General features: G+C 38.1%; 1 protein-coding gene across 3 annotated transcripts in view; it reads left to right on the forward strand.

Moving 5' to 3' along the window:
- The window catches only part of LOC127622699 (unconventional myosin-VIIa-like), a 46274-nt gene that overhangs the window by 10867 nt on the left and 10792 nt on the right, over window positions 1-24615 (forward strand). For 2 of the 3 annotated variants that reach the window (XM_052096740.1, XM_052096742.1), the window contains 24 exons: window positions 648-767; window positions 849-991; window positions 1372-1582; window positions 1711-1846; window positions 3964-4070; window positions 5428-5565; window positions 6608-6766; window positions 6928-7020; window positions 8339-8433; window positions 8794-8878; window positions 8958-9176; window positions 11344-11661; window positions 11768-11971; window positions 12151-12347; window positions 12670-12742; window positions 12984-13111; window positions 13242-13368; window positions 15597-15716; window positions 18732-18905; window positions 19231-19458; window positions 20076-20246; window positions 21438-21555; window positions 24140-24266; window positions 24418-24587. In XM_052096740.1, coding sequence (XP_051952700.1) covers window positions 648-767; window positions 849-991; window positions 1372-1582; window positions 1711-1846; window positions 3964-4070; window positions 5428-5565; window positions 6608-6766; window positions 6928-7020; window positions 8339-8433; window positions 8794-8878; window positions 8958-9176; window positions 11344-11661; window positions 11768-11971; window positions 12151-12347; window positions 12670-12742; window positions 12984-13111; window positions 13242-13368; window positions 15597-15716; window positions 18732-18905; window positions 19231-19458; window positions 20076-20246; window positions 21438-21555; window positions 24140-24266; window positions 24418-24587 — 3661 coding nt within the window. Of the gene's footprint in view, window positions 1-647; window positions 768-848; window positions 992-1371; window positions 1583-1710; window positions 1847-3963; window positions 4071-5427; window positions 5566-6607; window positions 6767-6927; window positions 7021-8338; window positions 8434-8793; window positions 8879-8957; window positions 9177-11343; window positions 11662-11767; window positions 11972-12150; window positions 12348-12669; window positions 12743-12983; window positions 13112-13241; window positions 13369-15596; window positions 15717-18731; window positions 18906-19230; window positions 19459-20075; window positions 20247-21437; window positions 21556-24139; window positions 24267-24326; window positions 24588-24615 lie in introns of all 3 variants that reach the window. The other variant, XM_052096741.1, reaches the window with a different exon arrangement.

Genomic DNA, 24615 nt, shown 5'->3' on the forward strand with positions numbered 1-24615 from the left:
TGGGTGAACTATTCCTTAAATATGCAGGGACAACTATAAGCCATTCATTGGTTAATTTTCTCAAAAACTGTAAAAACTGCGTCTCTGAGGAACTATGAAAATTCCCTTGTTTGATTTGATTGACCCATCTAGACCCTACCCAACAACACTGACTTGACCAATGGCATGAGTTGGGGGCAGGACTATCTGTTTGTTAGATGGGGTTCAAAAAGCGGTTTTGAAAACAATGTTTATTTTTGCAATTACATTTAATGGTGCAAAAATGATACACTTAAGCTTTAAAGTTCCGAAAGGGCCCAAAAATGTATGAATACTAATTTGAAAAGCAAACTTTGCTTGATTTTTGTTTTACTTCAAGTGCTTAATTGTTCATGGAATGTAACTTTTCACTGAATATGTATACTTTAATTTCCATTTTGCAAATACAATAAATAAAGCTCCTTTGAGTCTTTCAGATGCTTAATATATAATGCATTTCTCAGATATTTAATTTATGATATGTGACAATTGACATTTAATAATTTATAATTCAACATTTTTGCAAGAAATTTTGATGATCTTCATTGTTTTCTGCTTTTGTTAAGAAATACTGCATGTTCAAATGACCCTGTTGTGTGGTGGGGGTCATTTTTATAATATTTTCATAGGTGGACCTAAAGGATCTGATGAATTGCTTGACTAGCCGAACCATAATAACCCGGGGAGAGACTGTGTCCACCCCTCTCAATGTGGAGCAGGCCCTGGACGTCCGAGACGCCTTTGTTAAGGTAAAAACTGTCTCCCATATCATCTCTACTTCCTACCCAGTTTAATAATGACGTCTGATTGGCTGGATGCCTGTGCTGTAGGCAATATATGGACGCTTGTTTGTGTGGATTGTTGAGAAAATCAACGCAGCCATTTATAAACCTCCATCCCTGGAGCTTAAAGCAGTGCGGAGGTCCATCGGACTGCTCGACATATTCGGCTTTGAGAACTTCACTGTTAACAGGTAGTAAATGTATCTCTTGCATCACATTCATTTACTGTATGCATATCACATACAGCACACTTCTTTATTGAGGACATTTTACCAACAATTTACATTACATTACTAACTGTTAATTGCAACAATTATATAATTGAAACATGGACACCATTCTTTAAAGTTTGACATAAATACCATATTGTACATACTGTATGTTAAAGTCAACATGAAATAAAATTGATTTCCATAAATACTTTCTTAATACGTAGTTAGTGTAGTAACGGTTATGGCAAAATGATTGCAAATAAGGCATGTAACGTATATTTTTACTTAAGTAACATAAAATCCAGCATATGAGCAGTGTGATTTTGTGGCTTTCATTAATAAAGTTATCTCCCCATTAGCTTTGAACAGTTGTGTATCAACTTTGCCAATGAAAACCTACAGCAATTCTTCGTCCAACATGTTTTCAAACTGGAGCAAGAGGAATATAACCTTGAGAACATCAATTGGCAGCACATCGAGTTCACAGACAACCAGGACGCTTTGGACATGATTGCCATTAAACCCATGAATATCATCTCTCTAATTGACGAAGAGAGCAAATTCCCAAAGGTCAGAGAGTGACTGATATGACCTGTAAATTCACTGGGAAGTGATTCTCATTCACTCAGAGTATCCTGTGCTCATGGCCATTGACCATTTGTTTTTCATGTTTCATTCTGTTCTTTTCCTGCCTTTAGGGTACAGACACTACCATGCTGAACAAACTGAATTCTCAACACAAACTCCATACCAACTACATTCCCCCCAAAAACACTTATGAAACACAGTTTGGCATTCAACACTTTGCTGGTGTTGTCTACTACGAGACCAGAGGTTGGTGTCTTTAACACAATGCATGATATTGAAATGTGTTCAAAAATAATTGGGGCGACGGCATCTAGACAGTGGACACAATTTTAAGAGCGCTAAGCTCAGCGCTATGTGATGAATCATATATGCAAAATCAGTGGGCATGGTTTGCCGAAGTTGCTCGTGCAAGGGGCTAATGGGCTGGGTCAACTGCAATTTAATTTTGAGGTACTTCTCTGGTTATTGCAGTGTTTGCGTCGCAAGTCAAGTGTTCCTGTCAAGCACCAGCAATATAAACAAAGACAACACATTCACAAGAAGTTGGTAGTGTAAATGTATTGTAGGCAATAGAAGATGAGAAATATGGACTTTTGACTTTTAAGTTCTTTTGCGCATTAACTGTGTCCTTGTTGCAGGACCGGCCTATTGCATTTGAGACATAGGTGGTTGCCTAGGGCGCAAAACGAAAGGCGGGCGCTGTATGAGAGTATTTTTTTGTGCCCTCTCATGAAGACCGTTGGCCCCTCTATCCCTGTATTAAGCTAAATGTGCCACTAACTATCCCTTCAGTACTGATTAATGGTTACGACCATACATCCTCTTTTTCCCGGACATGTACTCTTTTTCAGACCTAAAAAGGCACCCGTTCGGGATATCAAAAATAGCTAAAATGTCCAGGATTTGGCTTTTTGTTCATATTGATGCACACACTACTCTTAGGATTACCATACATTATGTGTATTCATTAAAATTTGATATTTAGGGAAGCACCTGTGCACAGCAGGAGGACGGAAAAGTGTACTATAAAAATTATTTTTAATCTTTCTGTTTTTATTTGTTATATTTGTCATTTTATAATGTTACTATTCATTAAATGTATTAAATACATGTAACTGATGGCTTTGCCACAAAGAAGTCCAGGCATGTCCAGTTTGATACCACAGATGGCAGTATTAACTGTGATTGTATTGGCCTTCAAGGTTAGGCTGTGGATCTTCGCACGCACATGATTTTTATTTTTGAAATTATGATTTTAAAAATATTAGTAAATTCAAATGACACCTATAATGAATGTGGTCAAAAAAAATATGTAACCACCAGGGCCTAACCCTAAGAGAAATCCTACTGGGATTTCCCTCCCTGTCCACAAGGGGGCCGCTATACCGGTCTAGTTGAGCCATAACGGATGTCTAAGCCTTACTCCCAGGTTTTAGTATGTATGTATATATAATATATATATATATATATATATATATATATGACCTTGCCTTAGGGGCCCCTTGGTGGCCCGTTGGCCCTGAGCTGCCACTTATACAGTAGCTTAAATTGGCTCTGATAACCGCATTCCCAAATCCAAACATTTTACCCTCTCCAGCTTATTCCACCTTTTTTGACTTAAAAATCACTCAGGCGAAACAATAGGTGGAAAAATATAAATCTAAATTAGATAATAAATACAAGTGTAAATATAACCTAAAAATAATAACTAAATATAAACCATGGCCTCTAGAAAGTTTAATGCAAATCTCATAATTTCTTGTTTCATAAAATGGCTACAACATTGATTGTCCTTCTTTCAGACTTTGGGCATGAACTTTATTAAAACTTGCTGGTGGGATCTTCAAACTGCAAATGTAGGAATGGATTTTAGGCTTTGCGCTGAAAACAGACGTGGTTTTGAAATGTCTTAGCTCAATAACCTACTTCTCAGGAAAATAGCACAATGCACTTTGCATCACTTCATTTACATATAAGACACCCACAGTTTGCTCACATACACCCACAGACAGCACAAACAGTCCCAACCACGGCCACTTGCGCTTTGTGCTCGCACGAAAATTGCACTTAGAATTAGTGCTCACGTGAAAATTGGACAAGATGTATAGTGCACAGTCATTGTGCTTAGTGCTGCGTTAAGCACGGTCATGAAAATAGAGCCCAGTATATTTAAAGGGATGTGGTGTGGGTGTTGATGTCAACTTGCTAAGGCAAGCATGAGGGTGCGGAACAAACCATTAACCCAAAGTTTTAAACTCGAGTGCGTAAAGCACCGTTTGTGTACTATGGACATTTGTTAATGTACTTAATTATGCATTAGTCCACATTTGTAAATGATTTTGTGTTTGTTTGGTTCTCCACAGGATTTCTAGAGAAGAACCGCGACACTCTTCACGGTGACATCATTCAGCTTGTACACTCCTCTAAGAACAAGTTCATCAAGCAGATATTTCAGGCGGATGTTGCTATGGTAATGTCTCCAGGTCATACTGTGCTTTACAATGGTTCACAGCCCCAATCACAAGTGTCCTACCCTTACTTTAAACCTACTGCAGTGGTGCCATTGTACAGTGATGGGTGGCTCAGCGAGTATTGACGCTGACTACCACACCTGGAGTCACGAATCCAGTGGGTGCTGAATGACTCCAGCCAGGTCTCCTAAGCAAACAAATTGTCCCGTTGCTAGGGAGGGTAGGCTCACATGGGGTAACCTCCTTGTGGTCGCTATAACGCGGTTCTCGCTCTCGGTCGGGCGAGTGGTGAGTTGTGAGTGGATGCCACGGAGAATAGCGTGAATCCTCCACACGCGCTATGTCTCCGTTGAAACACGCTCAATTAGCCATATGATAAAATGCGCAGATTGACGGTCTCAGACACGGAGGCAACTGATATTCGTCCTTCTCCACCCGGATTGAGGTGAGTCACTACGCCACCATGAGGACTTAGAGTGCATTGGGAATTGGGCATTCCAAGTTGGGGAGATAAAGGGAGAAAATAATAAAATAAAAAACATCATTCACTTGTTCATGGCACAGCCTAGATTAAATTGTAACACTTTCCACCTTTTTTGTTCTCTTAAGTAGACTTAAATAAATAATATGGTCTGCATCTGTCTAGATAATATATCTGCCAAACAGCACTTCCTGAGGTGAGGTCATTTCCTCGGGAACTCTGGAAGAGAAAAGAGACAGTGATTTCAATGAGAAAACAGACAAAGTGACAGAAAAGCAGTTATACTAGTTTTAAATATGTTCTTGGGAAGAAATGTTTCATTTCAAAATCTAAATTAAATAAATATATCAATAAAATTTGGGATTAAGCCTGTTTTTAGCACTATTCATATTTTTGCATTGTGACATCATATATATAAAAATTAAGCAAATTTTTTTACATAATGTAATTCTGTAATGAAAACATCATGTTTAGTCACAATATATCATTTATTTTTTCATTAAAAAGTTTAAATGGAAGACAATAAAACAGTCACTACCATAATGGGAAGTTCTTACAATGGTTCTTTAACAAATGTACTTATAATATACAGTATACTGTAATTTGTTTGCCATTACATTACCGTTACAATGCAAATGCTTCTTTTTTTTCTTGCAACATATATTTATTATTATTATTATTTCTTTTGATTGTTTTTTAAACAGTTTTGAGATTTACCCTAAAAAGAATCTTGACCTTCTGCTCAGCACTATTCCTATCATCTTTTAAAAGTGCTCATTTAAACACAAAGTGTGTGTGTGTGTGTGTGTGTGTGTGTGTGTGTGTGTGTGTGTGTGTGTGTGTGTGTGTGTGTGTGTGTGTCTGTGGATACACAGGGGGCGGAGACCAGAAAGCGTTCCCCAACACTAAGCAGTCAGTTCAAGCGCTCTTTGGAGCTGTTGATGCGCACACTGAGTGTGTGTCAGCCGTTCTTCGTTCGCTGCATCAAACCCAATGAGTACAAGAAGCCCATGGTGAGTTAATCCAGTGGTATTCTGTACAACAGGAACGGTAAGCCATAACTCAATGTTAATGGAGAATGAGATCTAGTTCATACCAATGGATCACTCATATTTTAATGTAGAAATAAGGATTTTAGCTTAGAATGTCTTCTCATTACTTTTCCAATAAGGCTTATTGATTGCTTTTGTCCTGTTTTGACATTCTTTAACTGTTTGGTAACTTACTGTGCATTTTATTGTCAAATCAGAAGTTTATGTACATTGAATTGTAGGGAACAATTTACAGTAAGGTTCTATTTGTTAACATTAGTTAATACGTTAGATATCATGAACTAACAATGAACAATCATTATTTACAGCATGTATTAATCTTAATGTTAATTAATAAAAATACAGTTGTTCATTATTAGTTTATGTTAGTTATTAATGCATATATATACATATATATACAAACAGCATATGCATAATAAGTACATGGAATCAAATGGTTAAGTGCATAGAAGTTAAGGCCACCTAATATAAAGTGGGTAGATATATATAGTGGATAAAATCATGCAAATAAAGGTCAGGAGTTTCAGTTAATGTTCAAATCAACCATCAGAATGAGGAAAAATGTGATTTCAGTGATTTGGAACATGGCATGACTGTTGGTGAGGGGGAGGGAGAGGACGATGTAATGTCAACAAACCCTAATATTACTGTAAATATCGCAATTTAAACAAATAATGCATTTTAACTGAAGAATTAATATAAGTGCTTTTATAAAATTATAAGCTTCTCATTCCTGTCTTTAAACCCTCCAAAATGTGGCCCCATCCACTTCCATTGTAATTGCCTCACTGTAACCTTGATTTTTGCTTTTTTTAAAGAAAAGGGGTTACGAGTCGAAATTAATTTCTGTGGTAATCAATTATGCCACAAAAGCTGTTGATTGAGCTTAACTTGTATTGAACCCGGAACATTCCTTTAATTCAAGTTTGTATAATATTCTAATACGTTGTAAGTGGCTTCTACTATGAGGTTTGTATCTCACCATACTTCCATGTTTCGACAGCTATTTGATCATGAACTCTGCGTGAGACAGCTCCGATATTCTGGAATGATGGAAACCATCCGGATTCGCCGGGCCGGATACCCCATTCGCTACACTTTCGTTGAGTTTGTGGACAGATACCGCGTTTTAATGCCTGGAGTAAAACCTGCTTACAAACAGGTGAGAGACAATTTACCGTCTCTGTAAATTCTCATAGTAACATATGAAAATATCCCTAGGGACTTAACTTTGGCTTTATGAAGTACACTGAATGTAAATATGTCTTCCTTGTGTATTTAATAAGATGTCTACATGTATTCTGGGTGCTTTTATTTTCTTAGGAGGACCTGAGAGGAACCTGTCAACGTATTGCTGAAGCTGTACTGGGCCGTGATGATGATTGGCAGATGGGAAAGACAAAGATTTTCCTGAAGGTACAGTACCGACAGAGCAACAGGACTGGCATAGGACTACCAATAGGACTACTACCAATGAAAGTACTCTGCAGAGATTTCTCCTTTTTATTTATCACAAGAAAGAACAAAATACCATTATTGAGTATTGAGAACAGAAGGATATGTCACCACAAGAGACCATTCGCAATATGTTCTTCACAATCAATACAAGAAGAGGAGCTGATTAACATGTGAATCTGTGTATAGATCATGAAAGTTTCAGCTCATTGTCATTTCTGTTAAAACTGTGTCAGGGTATTATATGCACTGCAATATTAAATGACTGAAATTATCAAGGTTTGTTTTTCTGTGACTGGAAAAACTGCCCTCATCTAGAGGTAAAAGGTCAAAAAAGAGTTTGTCCATTTCTAAACTACCAGTGCATATTTTCCAGGCATTGGTCATTATCATACCTCCCAGTTCTCTAGAATAGGAAAGTGTCAAAACATATTTATGGGATGTAACAACACCAATGGAGGATTGGGAGAGATACACAGTAATTATTTGAGGCTTGAATGATGGAACATCAAAAGAGTTGTGCTTAAAGGAATAGTTCACCCAAAAATAAAAAGTATCTCATCAGATGTGCATGACTTTCTTTCTTCTACCGAACACAAATTAAGATGTTTAGAAGAATATCTCAGCTCTGTAGGTCCATACAATGCAAGTGAATGGTGACCAAATCTTTGAAGCTCCAAAAAGCCCATAAAGGCAGCATAAAAGTAATCCATACTACTCCATTGTTTTAATCCGTGTCTTTTGAAGTGATCCAATCAGTTTTGGGTGAGAACAGACCAAAATATATATATATTATATACATTTTTCAGTATAAATCTAGACATAAGCAGTCTCTAGGCATGATTATGATTTCAAGCAACACTTCCTAACACTTGACGCATGTGCAGTGCGCTAGATGGCGCAAGGAAGTGTAATCAAAACTTTAAATCATGATCGACGAGGAGACTGCTAGTGTCAAGATTTATAGTGAAAAAGGAGTTACATTTTGGTCTGTTCTCACCCAGAACTAATTGGATTGCTTAAGAAGACAGGATTAAACCACCTGAGTCTTATGGATTACTTTTATGCTGCCTTTATGTGCTTTTTGGAGCTTCAAAGTTTTGGTCACAATTTACTCGCATTGTATGGACCAACAGAGCTGATATATTCTTCTAAAAATCTGCGATAGCATGAGGGTGAGTAAATGATGAGAGAAATTGTATTATTGGGTGAACTATTCCTTTAAGGCTGCTTGAGTATATAATTCATCAAGATAAACACCTGTTTCTACCTCTGGCAGGATCATCATGACATGTTGCTGGAAATTGAGAGAGATAAGGCCATAACTGACATGGTCATTCTCATTCAGAAAGTTGTGCGAGGTTTCAAGGACAGGTAAGAATGACTGCCGTGTTGTAGATTGTATTTTAAGTAGGGAAGCAGGGTCTAAAATTAGCACTCGCCAAGGGCCAAAAGCGAGTCTAAATTGGCTTTGAAGAGTAAATAAAGCTCCAATTGGCCAGTAACTTTCTTGACTTGTAATTTAATTGTAAGAACCATCAGTGACCTTCACTGAAGTAACTGTTTAGTAGACATCCAAACCGGTTCATAATACCGAATGCATTTATGTTAACAAATAGAACCTTATTGTAAAGCGTAACCAAAATATGGCCTTTATGAACTTAATGAAATATGAACTTTCTGTCTCATAATGTCACCACTTCACACAAACAAACATTTGAATCTCTCCCACAGATCCAAATTCCTGAAGATAAAGAAATCAGCTATGTTGATTCAGAAAACATGGAGAGGCTATTTCTGTCGGAAGATTTATGGAGCGGTTGGTTTCACTCATTTTCACAGCAAGTCCACACCTCTTACCCACAAATACTCTAACATTCTCATCTTCTGTCTCATAGATGCGAGCTGGCTTCTCACGTCTCCAGGCCTTGTATAGATCTCGTAAACTCTACCAGACGTACCATGTTGCACGGCAGAGAATCATTCTTTTCCAGGGCCGCTGCAGAGGGTGTCTGGTACGGCGGGCGTTCAGACATCGTCTTTGGGCCGTCATCACCATCCAGGCCTACACAAGAGGCATGATTGCCCGCCGACTCTACAAGAGACTCAAAGGAGAGGTGAGATAAGCTGCTTCCTACAAATACTTATAAATAATTACTCAAGTAGAAGTAAAATTACTAATGTTAATAATTACTTGAGTAAGAGTAAAAAACGATTCAATTAAAAGAATACTCAAGTAGAGAGTTATTAGTTACTTCCAATCTTATTATTTTTATTAACACCTTGTGTGAATGGATCATGTGCCTGTGTCATCCTTTATACCCTCTGTTACTGTGATAGTTCAAAGAGGAAATTCTGTTCCCTCATGTCTTAAACCCATATGGCTTTAACACAATGAACACAATTAAGATATTAGAAAGTAAGTCTTAGTCACCATTGACTCATTGCATTTTTTTCTCATTTTTGAAAGTGACATTAACATCTTGTTTTGGGTTGCAGAGAAGACAGAAAGTTGCAGGTTTGGAACAATGAGAGTGAATCTAAATAATGACAGAATATTAATTTATTGGTGAACAATCACTTTAAGGATGCTTGACAGAAAATTTGAAGAAATGTGTGGAAACGTTCCTAGCGATTAATACAGTGAAATATGTAAACAATGTCTCACAGCCTCAATTATATTATTATGTATTACAGTATATTATATAATCTGAATTATGAACCAAAGCTAGATCATTGTTAATGCCTTACTGCATTATTTACGCCTACTACTGTCACTATTTCACAACTTTTTATAGTCCTGCATGGACTTTTAGTTCAGTGTATTCTTTGGCTTCTAGAATTTACAGTGAAAAAATTTCGATCATTAGTTTTGTACACTGAAAAGTTAAATGGCATCATATCTCTGTCTAGAGGTGCATTTGGGCTTATTTCAGTTCAAATTTGGTTCTCTGTTGTCCTTAAGAAAAATGCACTGCACCTGTCAAACACGTAAGGTTTATAACGCGCATCGCTGTATGAACGTGCTGCATCAAGCACACGATCAGCAGAGCAAAGGGCGTTTGCACATAACACTGACGTTTACATGGATAATGCCATTGAAGGGAACGTGTCTTTTGCATCTCACTGAACATCTCTGTTCCAAACAGCAAACGTTTTTTTTATTTTGGCCATTCAAATTTAACTTGAGTAAGAGTAAAATGTACCCACTATTAATTCATGACATGACGTGGTGGTGGTGTAGTGGGCTAAAGCACATGAACTGGTAAGCAGAAGGTTGTCGGTTTGATCCCCACGGCCACCACCATTGTGTCCTTGAGCAAGGCCCTTAACTCCAGGTTGCTCTGCGGGGATTGTCCCTGTAGTCGCATTGTCGCATTTTATCCAAGTCGCATTGGATAAAAGCGTCTGCCAAATGCATAAATGTAAATGGAATGCTTCTGTAAACATTTGTTAGTCAGCACTATTTGCTGCTGCATCCACAGATGAAAGTTAAAGCTTTACTATGCCAAGCAGAAGCCCTACATTAACACTGTCCAGAAGCGCTGCCGACTTCTCTGGGCTTGGCCCCATCTGAGATGGAAAGTTTTTTTTTTGAAAACACAGCTGTCATGTTCTCTCGTTCAAAGAGGAAAAGGACCATCCAAGCTGTTATCAGGTCCAAAAGCCAGTGCATGGGTAACTTGCACATCTGGGAGGTCACCATTAATGCAGAAAGATGAATACAAATTTTGAAGTAACATACACTCTTTTTTGCAGTCCCTGCATTTTCCAGCAGGACAATGCCAAACCACATAATGCCCGGATTATACGTGCATGGCTGTGTTAGCAGAGAGTGCAGGTGCTAGATTGGCCTGCCGGTAGTCCTGGCCTGTCTCCAATTGAGAATGTGTGGCACATTATGAAGAGCAAAATACGACAATGAAGACCCCGTAGAATTGCTGATGTTACATAGTGGTAAAAACTATTCTGTCCCCATAGTGGTAAACACTCGACTGTCCCACTCAACTTTTTTGTTGCATGTTGCAATCACCTTATTTGAAAAAAAAAAAAAAACTATTACATTCACTAAGTAAAACATCATATAATGTGTTGTTTTAGTGCTTTCAATAGTGCATTTGGTGAAAACAATTTGCAAATCACTCCTTTTGTTTTATTATCATTTTCCATACTGTCCAAACTTTTTCTGAATAGGGGTTGTACTAATAAATGATGCCTATTTACACATTTACATTACTGTACATTTACAGTATATGCCTATATTCCAATATATTTCTCTCTCAGTACCGACGGCGTTTGGAGGCGGAGAAGATGCGTCTGGCTGAGGAACAGAAGTTGAGGAACCAGATGAGTGCCAAGAACGCCAAAGAGGAAGCAGAAAGGAAACATCAGGAAAGACTGGCACAGCTGGCACTTGAGGATGCAGAACGAGAGAATAAAGAGCGAGAAGAGACACGGAAGAAAAAAGAAATGTTGGACCAGATGGAGAGAGCTCGTCACGAGCCGGTCAACGACTCTGATATGGTGGATAAGATGTTTGGCTTCCTGGGAACCACAAACTCGTTTCCTGGTCAGGAGGGCCAAGCACCAGCTGGATTTGAGGTGAGGATGTAGGCTTAGGGGTTTAGAGTGTATCCTTGTGATATTGAAAGAACATTCTGGATTCATTTATAAACTAACCTCTAATGTGTAATTGTGCCCTCCTTAGGACCTGGAGCGAACTCATCGGGAGATCGAGGAGGAAGATCTGGATGAAGCTCTTCCTCTTCCGGAGGAAGATGAGGAAGACTTATCAGAGTACAAATTTGCCAAATTCTCAGCCACGTATTTCCAAGGCACGACCACGCACACTTATGTACGGCGCCCACTCAAACAGCCTTTACTGTTTCATGAAGATGAAGGGGATCAGCTGGTATGTGACCTTTGACATTCAAAACATGCTTTAGATTTTAGCTAATTGAATTGTGTTCCAAAAGCTTAGTGAGCTGTCCACATAGGTAGCATTTTAAGACATCATAGGAGCTCTCCCAATGCAAAAGTGTTCCAAAAAAGATTGTCATGCCATATTTGTTTTCAATGGTTGTCCTGCAGGCAGCTCTGGCCGTGTGGATCACGATTCTCAGGTTCATGGGTGACCTTCCAGAACCTAAATACCACACCGCTATCAGTGACGGTGGTGAGAAGATCCCGGTCATGACCAAGATCTACGAGACACTTGGCAAGAAGACCTACAAGAGAGAACTGCAGGCTCTGCAGGGAGAGGGAGAGGTACGAGTGAGAGAGAAAAAGTAAAAGAGTTTGAGGAATTCAAATACAGTGGGACAAATGTGGCAGGGTCAATAACGTAACGCACATTTATTTTATTTTATTTTATTTCAGGGTCTATTAAGTTATTCAAAAAGACATAAAAATGCAATTCAAATTGATGCTTGATTACACCTTTAATATAATGAACGTGTTTTCAATTTTGGAGTTTTGATATCACCAAATATCACTTTTATATATATTTTTAGCGCTTAAAGTAAAAATGTGATGTGCAGGCCTAGATGTATTCACGATTTAAAAAGTTTCTCCAATTTGTCGCTTCTTCCAGAACACTCACATTGACAGTCATAAGAAAAGCAGTGTGCGTCACAAACTGGTGTCCCTTACCCTTAAGAAGAAGTCCAAGATTACAGAGGAGGTGAGTGACGCTGTTACCATAGCGATGATATTACAGTACTCCTCCACATCTTTTAGGGAGCTCTTATGTACTCTTTTGGCCTCTTTTTGACTTCTTGAAGAAATAAATTGTACAGATCTGACAGACTGTCAGTGTATCAGAGCGAAGAAACATTGCAAATATTATTTAATCTCAGCCAACGAGGTCCTTAGGAGTTACTGATCTCTGTCCAGGTTTGAAAAGTAATTTAAATTCTCTCTAGGTGACCAAGCGTCTGAACGCTGGTGAATACACCGTACATGGGAACAGCATGCTAGAGGATCGACCGACATCCAACCTGGAGAAGCTACACTTCATCATCGGCAATGGCATCCTTCGGCCAGGCCTTAGGTCAGACTTTAGACACCAAAGACATCTCGTAGAGAACTTGTTTTGGCTGTCTTATAGATATATTGATTGATTTATATGGCATTCCCAAACAAACCACCTGTATCATTCTTTTTACTCTTGTCTCCATCAGAGATGAGATCTACTGTCAGATCTGTAAGCAGCTGAACCAGAATCCCTCCAAAAGCAGTCACGCTCGTGGCTGGATCCTCATGTCTCTGTGTGTGGGCTGCTTCGCACCCTCTGAGAAGTTTGTCAAGGTGAGAAATCCCAACTTCTTCTGACCACGTCATGATATGACTCTATCAGTGATTGGTTCATTTTTTATATTTAACCACATGCTAACACTATTGTAAAGCCTAATTTATATAATGGTAGAAGGGTCAATGATGTGACAATCATTTATTTTTCCAGATCTATTAAATTATTCAAAAATACATAAAAAATGCAATTCAAACAAAACAATTACTTGAATACATCTCTTCTTCAATGAGCATATTTTACATATCTAAATTATAAAGAGTATAAAGTGTAATATTGATCTTTTTTCTGGGGCTTAAAGTAAAAAATTGTGTGTTGTGTAACCATCCAGAGACAGTAAAATAAATAGTCTCATTAAAGGCTGACATTTTTGAAATAATAAATGTTGGCATACGTTGTGCACAATAATCAATAATCTTTGGACCCACTTTATATTAGATGGCCTTAACTACTATGTACTTAACCATTTATGTACTTATTATGTACATACATGTTGTATTGTAATTACATTTAAAGAACTTGCATTTAATTACATTTGTATTTACACTGTTAACTTTACCCCTAACCCAACCCAAAACCTAACTCTAACCCCCAACCCTAACCTTACTCCTAAACCTGAAAAGGCACATTTTGTTTAGGTCATGTGGTGTAACCCTGACAAAATGTCTTGATAATTTTGACTCAAAAACTAAAAAATATTACCTTGGAAAAAAAGATGTGTATGACTTTCTTTCTTCTGCAGAACAAAAACAAAGATTTTTAGAATAATATCACAGCTCTATAGGTGCAAATAATGCAAGTGAATGGTGCCCAAAACTCTGAAGCTCAAAAAAGCCTGTAAAGGCAGCATGAAAGTAATCAAGTCGACTCCTTTCAACTATTTTTTAAATCCATGTCTTGAGATGTGACATGTTAGATGTGGGTGAGAAACAGATCAATACTTAATAAGTCCTTTTTTTACTATAAATCTCCACTCTCACTTTCACTTTTAGTTCCATATTCTTTTTCCTTTGTTTTTGTCATGCATATCGCCACCTGCTGGGCAGGGAATATATTTTCTGAAATAGTTTTGCGTTCTATCACAAGTTTTGCGTTTCCTCGCAATTATATTGAGCAATAACTTTATGAAAATGAACCATGGTTTTACTACAGCAACCATAGTGGTATCATGGTACTTGCATTAAAACCATAGAAACCACAACATTTACCATGTTTTTTTCTAGAGTAACCATAGTACAACTATAATACAGTATTTGAAGTAAAACGACAACCAAAAAAATTACTATGCTATTACGCAATAACTAATGAACATTTCACAAAAATACATCATATTTATTAATGGAATTCATGGAATTTTTGCATTTTTTTAAATCTACAATGTGACCACAATAATGATAATTAACAGCATTAGCTGAAACAGAATTTCTTTCACATGCAAGTGTGATGCTCCTGTTCTACCTGCTCCGTACGGGACACGAACCACGTCTCTGGCATGGGAGGAGTGTGCGCTAATGAGGAGGCTAAAGGCTACAGCCTCTAGCATCAGTCGCTAGTGCACCTCTTGAGGTCAGGAGAGTGAGGTTTATACACATTGCATAGCTATCTATCAGCTGCCAACCATATACAAGCAAAATGACTGAACTCTATGGGGTCAAATCTAATCTGAAAATCTTTATCAATGCCAAGCCCAAACGGTCCAATACTGACTGCCCAAAACTGATTGATAAAACATAATCAATATTAATGATTATGTTAAAAGATTTTTAGACTTTGATTCACATCTTTAATTTTGTGTCGATGAAGGGGTACTTCAGCCTTACTTACAGATCTTGCTGTGGGGGTACATATGCCAAAAAGGGTTGGGAAAACACGGCATTGCGCCATATCTGAGAGACGGGCTTCAAAGTTATCCATTTTTAACATTAAGGTAGTAAGTTAGCCAGTTTCAATCTCCTCATCTGGCACATGTGATTGTAAATAAAGAACGTCACATCCAATCCACACCCATGATTAGTTTTAACCAGTCATCAACACTCTTCGACTAGCCTAGTTCTCTTAGGTCACTAATGTCACTAGAAATGTCACTAAACAAGCATGTTCACAGAACAAAAACATCAGTGCATTTCATCATAATATTTAGGCAAACTTAAAGGAACCTGTTCGCCCAAGTATAAAGTATAAGTATAAATTAGCCTTACGTTTAATATATCTTGTCTTCTTCCTGTAGTATCTGCGTAATTTCATCAGTGAAGGTCCTCCTGGTTATGCTCCATACTGCGAGGAGAGACTCAGGAGAACGTTTGTCAATGGAACAAGGACACAACCACCCTCCTGGCTAGAGCTTCAGGTATATAGTTTTCTCCAAATTACATGTACTGAACAGCTTTTGTATTTGAATAGTTTAAGAGGATGATAGCATAGATGCTACAACTGTTATCCACTAGATTAAGAAGGTCAGCAGCCTTTTAATGGAGAGTAACACTAGCAAAAATACTTTTTGGTTCTTTTTTGTAAGTGTGATGACTCATGGACTAATTTTGTGACCGCACTTAGGGCAGCACTACGCACAATGACCATGCGCTACGTCTTGTCCTATTTTCGTGAGAGCATTAATTCTAAGTGCAATTTTTATGCCAGCGCAAAGCGCAAGTGGTTGTGAGTGGGAGTGGGAGTGTTTGTGCTATCTGTGTGTATATATATATATATATATATATATATATATATATATATATATATATATATATATATATATATACAGTGAGGAAAATAAGTATTTGAACACCCTGCTATTTTGCAAGTTCTCCCACTTAGAAATCATGGAGGGGTCTGAAATTGTCATCGTAGGTGCATGTCCACTGTGAGAGACATAATCTAAAAAAAAAATCCAGAAATCACAATGTATGATTTTTTAACTATTTATTTGTATGATACAGCTGCAAATAAGTATTTGAACACCTGAGAAAATCAATGTTAATATTTGGTACAGTAGCCTTTGTTTGCAATTACAGAGGTCAAACGTTTCCTGTAGTTTTTCACCAGGTTTGCACACACTGCAGGAGGGATTTTGGCCCACTCCTCCACACAGATCTTCTCTAGATCAGTCAGGTTTCTGGGCTGTCGCTGAGAAACATGGAGTTTGAGCTCCCTCCAAAGATTCTCTATTGGGTATAGGTCTGGAGACTGGCTAGGCCACACCAGAACCTTGATATGCTTCTTACAGAGCCACTCCTTGGTTATCCTGGCTGTGTGCTTCGGGTCATTGTCATGTTGGAAGACCCAGCCTCGACCCATCTTCAATGCTCTAACTGAGGGAAGGAGGTTGTTCCCCAAAATCTCGCAATACATGGCCCCGGTCATCCTCTCCTTAATACAGTGCAGTCGCCCTGTCCCATGTGCAGAAAAACACCCCCAAAGCATGATGCTACCACCCCCATGCTTCACAGTAGGGATGGTGTTCTTGGGATGGTACTCATCATTCTTCTTCCTCCAAACACGGTTAGTGGAATTATGACCAAAAAGTTCTATTTTGGTCTCATCTGACCACATGACTTTCTCCCATGACTCCTCTGGATCATCCAAATGGTCATTGGCAAACTTAAGACGGGCCTTGACATGTGCTGGTTTAAGCAGGGTACCTTCCGTGCCATGCATGATTTCAAACCATGACGTCTTAGTGTATTACCAACAGTAACCTTGGAAACGGTGGTCCCAGCTCTTTTCAGGTCATTGACCAGCTCCTCCCGTGTAGTTCTGGGCTGATTTCTCACCTTTCTTAGGATCATTGAGACCACACGAGGTGAGATCTTGCATGGAGCCCCAGTCCGAGGGAGATTGACAGTCATGTTTAGCTTCTTCCATTTTCTAATGATTGCTCCAACAGTGGACCTTTTTTCACCAAGCTGCTTGGCAATTTCCCGTAGCCCTTTCCAGCCTTGTGGAGGTGTACAATTTTGTCTCTAGTGTCTTTGGACAGCTCTTTGGTCTTGGTCATGTTAGTAGTTGGATTCTTACTGATTGTATGGGGTGGACAGGTGTCTTTATGCACCTAATGACCTCAAATAGGTGCATCTAATTTAGGATAATAAATGGAGTGGAGGTGGACATTTTAAAGGCAGACTAACAGGTCTTTGAGGGTCAGAATTCTAGCTGATAGACAGGTGTTCAAATACTTATTTGCAGCTGTATCATACAAATAAATAGTTAAAAATCATACATTGTGATTTCTGGATTTTTTTTTTTAGATTATGTCTCTCACAGTGGACATGCACCTACGATGACAATTTTAGACCCCTCCATGTTTTCTAAGTGGGAGAACTTGCAAAATAGCAGGGTGTTCAAATACTTATTTTCCTCACTGTATATATATATATATATATATATATATATATATATATATATATACATATGGCATAAAAATTCGTTTGAAGTGTAATTTGAATTTAGAAATATTTTTGGTTAAATTGTTTTTGTGTGTCTCAATAAAAAAAACGCAATTTTTCAAAATCAAAATCGTTTGTTGGAAATGAAGTGTGTGAAAAATCCCATACCCTAACCTGGAAGGCAGATACAATCACTGTTAATATTAGGCATGATTTGTGTGTCAGTAGATGAAAATGATCAATACAAACATTCTCTGTAATTTAATGGAGCATACATCAAATCCTGGCAAAAAACTAATTTTCCATGCATATAAAAGGAGCGTGTCACTGTCATAGAAATGTGCCTGACATTCAACAAGGACACAGTTAATTAACACAAGAACGTAACTCCATATTCTTCCATGTTCTTCTAATATAATACATTATATATGACCAATTTACACTATCAACTTCTTATGAATGTGCTGTCTTTGTTTATATTGGAGTGGTGGTGGCGTAGTGGACTAAAGCACATAACTGGTAATCAGAAGGTCGCTGGTTCGATCCCCACAGCCACCACCATTGTGTCCTTGAGCAAGACACTTAATCCAGGTTGTTCCGGGGGGATTGTCCCTGTAATAAGTGCACTGTAAGTCACTTTGGATAAAAGTATTGCTGGTGCTTGAGGGATTGGACTTTATAACAGGATGCAGACAGTGCAATAACCGGAGAAGAACCTCCATATTGGCGATATTGTGCTGCCCCCGCACAATATCGCCAAACCCACTTGTGCCTAGACTTAGTGTATGCTCGCACGAAAATACAAAAACTTCATGGCTAAGCCCATTGACTTTGCGTATATGATTGATCGCATAGCACTTAGTGCTTGCGCTCTTAAAATAGGGCCCTAAAGGGCATTTGAATATCACAGAAATTGTTGCACCTGTGTTTATTAGAGCATTTTATAGCAGATGAGCTCATAACATGTGCATTTTATTCACGAGGCCACGAAATCGAAGAAGCCGATAATGTTACCCGTGACGTTTATGGATGGCACCACAAAGACCCTGTTGACGGACTCTGCGACCACAGCCATGGAGCTCTGCAACGCACTGGCCGACAAAATTAGTCTTCAGGATCGATTCGGCTTCTCCCTGTATATCGCTCTCTTTGACAAGGTATGTATGATTTTCATCCTGTCTGAAATCTTGTGCTCCACTTCCTAGATCTCACACACACACTCACAAGTGAGAGATCTTTTCCATGTTGAAAAAAAAGGCTGGTCTTAGCTTGTTTAAGCTGGTCTCACAGCCTGGCCAGCTGAAAAGTGCTCAAAAACCAGCCAAATAACTAGACTGGGAGACCAGCTGAATCCAGCTTATGCTGGTTTTTGCTCATTAATTGTATACAGTATTGTATATTCTTCTGACTCATTCTATCATAGATATATGGCATGTTGTCAGTCATGAATTAATAAAACGTTTATGATTGTGTATTTGACAGGTGTCATCGCTGGGCAGCGGTAATGATCATGTGATGGATGCTGTTTCTCAGTGTGAGCAATACGCTAAAGAACAGGGTGCACAGGAACGCAATGCCCCTTGGAGGCTGTTCTTCAGAAAGGAGATTTTCACGCCCTGGCACGATCCTTCTGACGACGGTGTAGCGACAAACCTCATCTACCAACAGATTGTGCGCGGCGTAAAGTTTGGAGAGTACCGTTGTGATAGGGTAAGATATGTGACCTCAGAATACTGCTTGATCAATATGGGGTCTTTCAATGGATGATTCTTGAACTTTTATTTGTGGTCCACTCCAATTATTATAATTATTTTCATTTAAGATTTAAATGTAATAATTTAAGTATTAAAAACCAATCCGAATCTATATACCTAATCAAATTATAAGAAGCATGATGCTTAAAATCCAAGAGACTTTAATTTTTGGTTTTAATCTACTTGCTTGGCATCAATGCACCTGACAACTATTTACGCTGTATGATTCAGTGCTAAAAATATTTTTGTATGTTTAAGAATTAACCATTGAATAAACAACGTTGATTGACCACTAATGTCAATATTGGTAGGAATGGTTTCATTTTTATCATCTTTATATTTGACAAACAAGAAAAGTTTATAGGCTAACTAATGTGTTTTGAATCAATCCTAAATTCTAAGGAGGGAATATTCGTCTTTTTCTACCTCTTTCCCTTTTGCTTTCTATCCTTGCTTTTCTACTCCTTAATTTCTTTCTCCCTTTTTTCCACATTTCATTATCTTTTGCTCTCTTTCTACGCATTCTTTTCTATCTTTCTATGTCTTTCCATTCTGATTTTTCTATTCCGGGAGGAGGAAGATCTGGCTGAGCTGGCGTCGCAGCAATACTATGTGGATTATGGCTCCGAGATCCTTGTGGAGCGACTGTTGAGTCTCATTCCATCATATATCCCAGACAGAGAGATCAGCTCGAACAAATCTGTGGAGAGATGGGCGCAATTCATTATGGCTGCTCACAAAAAGGTAACAAAAACCATTGATGATGAGCTAAATTTCACAGACCACATTTCAAAAACTGCAAGATCATGTAGATTTACACTCTACAATATCAGCAAGATAAGACTCTTCCTCTCTGTACATGCCACACAACTGCTCGTTCAGTCACTTGTCATAACTAGACTGGACTACTGTAACGCTCTCATTGCAGGCCTTCCTGCATGTGCTATTAGACCTCTCCAAATGATCCAGAATGCAGCAGCACGTCTGCTCTTTAATGAGCCTAAGAGAGCACGTTACACCACTCTTTGTCTCTCTCCACTGGCTGCCGGTTCATGCACGTATTCAATTCAAGGCCCTGATGCTGGCATATAAAACAGTCACTGGGTCTGCTCCAGCATACCTAAAAACATTTATGCAGAGCTACATTCCCACCAGAAGCCTGCGGTCGGCTAAGGAACGTCGCCTGTGTCAAACAAGAGGCACCAAAACACTTTCCCGGACTTTCAGTTTCATCATACCACGGTGGTGGAATGACCTTCCCAACTCAATCCGGGAAGCTAACTCACTCTCTATCTTCAAAAAACGGCTAAAAACACATCTTTTCCAAAAGCACTTAACCGGTCACTAAAAAAAACAAACAAAATACAAAAAAAAAAATGTATTTACATTTCTTGTTGCACTTAAATCTGTTTGGTGTACTATTCTGATGATAGTGAAACTTTGTAATATGGCACTTTTTGTACCACTGTCTCCCTAAGATGATTCGCTGATGTTCTTCCTCTTTTGTAAGTCGCTTTGGAAAAAAGCGTCTGCCAAATGAATAAATGTAAATGTAAATGTAAAAACTGCTATCAGAACATATCGTATGAGACAATAAATGTTTAACAGTAGTACGCTACATTGCAACTACTATTCTGGAAGTGGAGTAATCTCTGGTTATATTTCACCCCAAATTTTTATAAAAAAAATGGGAAAATTATATTTTACTTAATGAAAATCAAGCTTATTTTAAGGACCATAATATGTTTTGGGCATATCTATGTTTTCCATACATACAGAAAATTCCACACATACTACAATCTTTTCTACAATAGGTTGTGTACCTTTTCAAACACCCATTGTGTCTATATTACACTGTCACTGCAAAACCAAAGAGGCTTGTGCACTTATCTGTAGTTGTGTGCTTCTAGAAAGACATCATGTTTTTCTTTGTAGGGTATCTACACTCAGAAGCGAGTGGACTCTCAGAAAGTGAAGCAGGAAGTTGTGGATTTCGCTCGTTACAAGTGGCCTTTGTTATTCTCAAGATTCTACGAGGCCTTTAAATGTTCAGGTATATTTCATAACATTTATGGTTCATTGACGTGACTCTCATTTGTTTTGTCTGGATGTAGTTCACACATAAGCATTTTCCTCTACTTTATAAGAATCACCTCTACTTTGATGAATATGGTTTTAATTTCTGAGATTAAAGTCCTTTCTGAGGCTCAAAGTAAAACATTTCTTAGTGGTGTGACCGTCCAGAGACAGTAAAAAAGTAAAAAAATAAATAAAATAAAAAGCAGCATTTAGTTTTAAAATAATATTCATATATATTTGCATTATGCATTATATATGCATTATGCTTCATATATATATATATATACACAGGTAAAACTCGAAAAATTAGAATATCGTGCAAAAGTTCATTAATTTCAGTAATTCAACTTAAAAGGTGAAACTAATATATTATATAGACTCATTACAAGCAAAGTAAGATATTTCAAGCCTTTATTTGATATAATTTTTATGATTATGGCTTACAGCTTATGAAAACCCCAAATTCAGAATCTCAGAAAATTAGAATATTGTGAAAAGGTTCAGTATTATAGGCTCAAAGTGTCACACTCTAATCAGCTAAACACCTGCAAAGGGTTCCTGAGCCTTTAAATGGTCTCTCAGTCTGGTTCAGTTGAATTCACAATCATGGGGAAGACTGCTGACCTGACAGTTGTGCAGAAAACCATCATTGACACCCTCCACAAGGAGGGAAAGCCTCAAAAGGTAATTGCAAAAGAAGTTGTATGTTCTCAAAGTGCTGTATCAAAGCACATTAATAGAAAGTTAAGTGGAAGGGAAAAGTGTGGAAGAAAAAGGTGCACAAGCAGCAGGGATGACCGTAGCCTGGAGAGGATTGTCAGGAAAAGGCCATTCAAATGTGTGGGGAGCTTCACAAGGAGTGGACTGAGGCTTCAAATGTCGTATTCCTCTTGTCAAGCCGCTCCTGAACAACAAACAACGTCAGAAGCGTCTTACCTGGGCTAAAGAAAAAAAGAACTGGTCTGTTGCTCAGTGGTCCAAAGTCCTCTTTTCTGATGAGAGCAAGTTTTGCATCTCATTTGGAAACCAAGGTCCCAGAGTCTGGAGGAAGAATGGAGAGGCACACAATCCAAGATGCTTGAAGTCCAGTGTGAAGTTTCCACAGTCTGTGTTGGTTTGGGGAGCCATGTCATCGGCTGGTGTTGGTCCACTGTGCTTTATTAAGTCCAGAGTCAACGCAGCCGTCTACCGGGACATTTTAGAGCACTTCATGCTTCCTTCAGCAGACAAGCTTTATGGAGATGCTGACTTCATTTTCCAGCAGGACTTGGCACCTGCCCACACTGCCAAAAGTACCAAAACCTGGTTCAATGACCATGGTATTACTGTGCTTGATTGGCCAGCAAACTCGCCTGACCTGAACCCCATAGAGAATCTATGGGGCATTGCCAAGAGAAAGATGAGAGACATGAGAGCAAACAATGCAGAAGAGCTGAAGGCCGCTATTGAAGCATCTTGGTCTTCCATAACACCTCAGCAGTGCCACAGGCTGATAGCATCCATGCCACGCCGCATTGAGGCAGTAATTAATGCAAAAGGGGCCCAAACCAAGTACTGAGTACATATGCATGATTATACTTTTCAGAGGGCCGACATTTCTGTATTTAAAATCCTTTTTTTTATTGATTTCATGTAATATTCTAATTTTCTGAGATTCTGAATTTGGGGTTTTCATAAGCTGTAAGCCATAATCATCAAAATTATATCAAATAAAGGCTTGAAATATCTTACTTTGCTTGTAATGAGTCTATATAATATATTAGTTTCACCTTTTAAGTTGAATTACTGAAATTAATGAACTTTTGCACAATATTCAAATTTTTCGAGTTTCACCTGTGTGTATATATATATATATGAAGCATAATGCAGGACTCTGAACATGCACGAAATACACCTACTTATTTTGGGACTCTTATTTTGAAACAACGAAGACTTGACTTGGTTACAATGCTCTATATTATTTACCAAATTAAGCTTTATATCCTAATTATTATTAGGTAATTATTATTAGTAAGGCTGATTATAATAATATGTTGCATTATATATATACATATACACATTTCACTAGAGGATTTTATTTATAATTATTAATAAGATATGGAGTAAGAGACCCGTTGTATGTGCTGATGCCGCACGTTTCTGTATCGTCGCATTTTTCTTTTCATGCCCTCTAATTAATTTAGAACACTTGATTTATCTAATCAAAATAACCAAATTGCACTGAAATATGGATTAATATTGTCTGTTATTGATTGTGTTTATTTAACCTCTAAAAGCCACAGAGGAACAAGGAGGAATAAAATATATATAGACAGATTTTTGCCAATACTTTAACCGATAGCTCCAAAAAGCAACACTGTTTAATTAGTAAACACAATATCAGTCTACCTATAATTTCTACAAACTTGACACTAGACTTTACAACATTTTCAAAAGATTTCTCATTTTTATAATCTCTGACCACCATATTTGCTAATGACCCTTATTTCAAATTAAAAAAACTACTTTTCAAAAGTTCTGTTGTTTGGTGTGTTATATTTCTTCCGTCCTGTTTTCAGGTCCCAGTCTACCAAAAAATGATGTGATAGTTGCTGTAAACTGGACAGGTGTCTACTTTGTGGATGAACAAGAGCAGGTTCTCCTAGAACTTTCTTTCCCGGAGATCTCTACAGTTTCCAGCAGCAGGTTAGACTATACATTTAGCATTGTTTATAGATCTTTTGAGTTTTTTACATGATTTTTGAGCTTTAATGATGTTAGTTTGGATATTTACATTCAGTTTCTCTCTCTCTCTCTCTTTCATTCTCTTTGTCTATGAATTTTCTCTTTCTGTCAGAGGGGGTAAGCTTCAGGCTCAGAGCTTCACTTTGGCCACCATCAAAGCCGACCAGTACACTTTTACTTCCAGTAACGCAGAGGACATACGTGACCTGGTGGTGACCTTTCTAGAGGGTCTCAGGAAGAGATCAAAGTTTGTTGTGGCCTTACAGGACAACCCCAGTCCAGGTTAGAGATACAGGTTTAGCAAGGAGTA

Source organism: Xyrauchen texanus, chromosome 29 (genome assembly GCF_025860055.1).
Source record: "Xyrauchen texanus isolate HMW12.3.18 chromosome 29, RBS_HiC_50CHRs, whole genome shotgun sequence".
NCBI classification, from domain to species: domain Eukaryota; kingdom Metazoa; phylum Chordata; class Actinopteri; order Cypriniformes; family Catostomidae; genus Xyrauchen; species Xyrauchen texanus.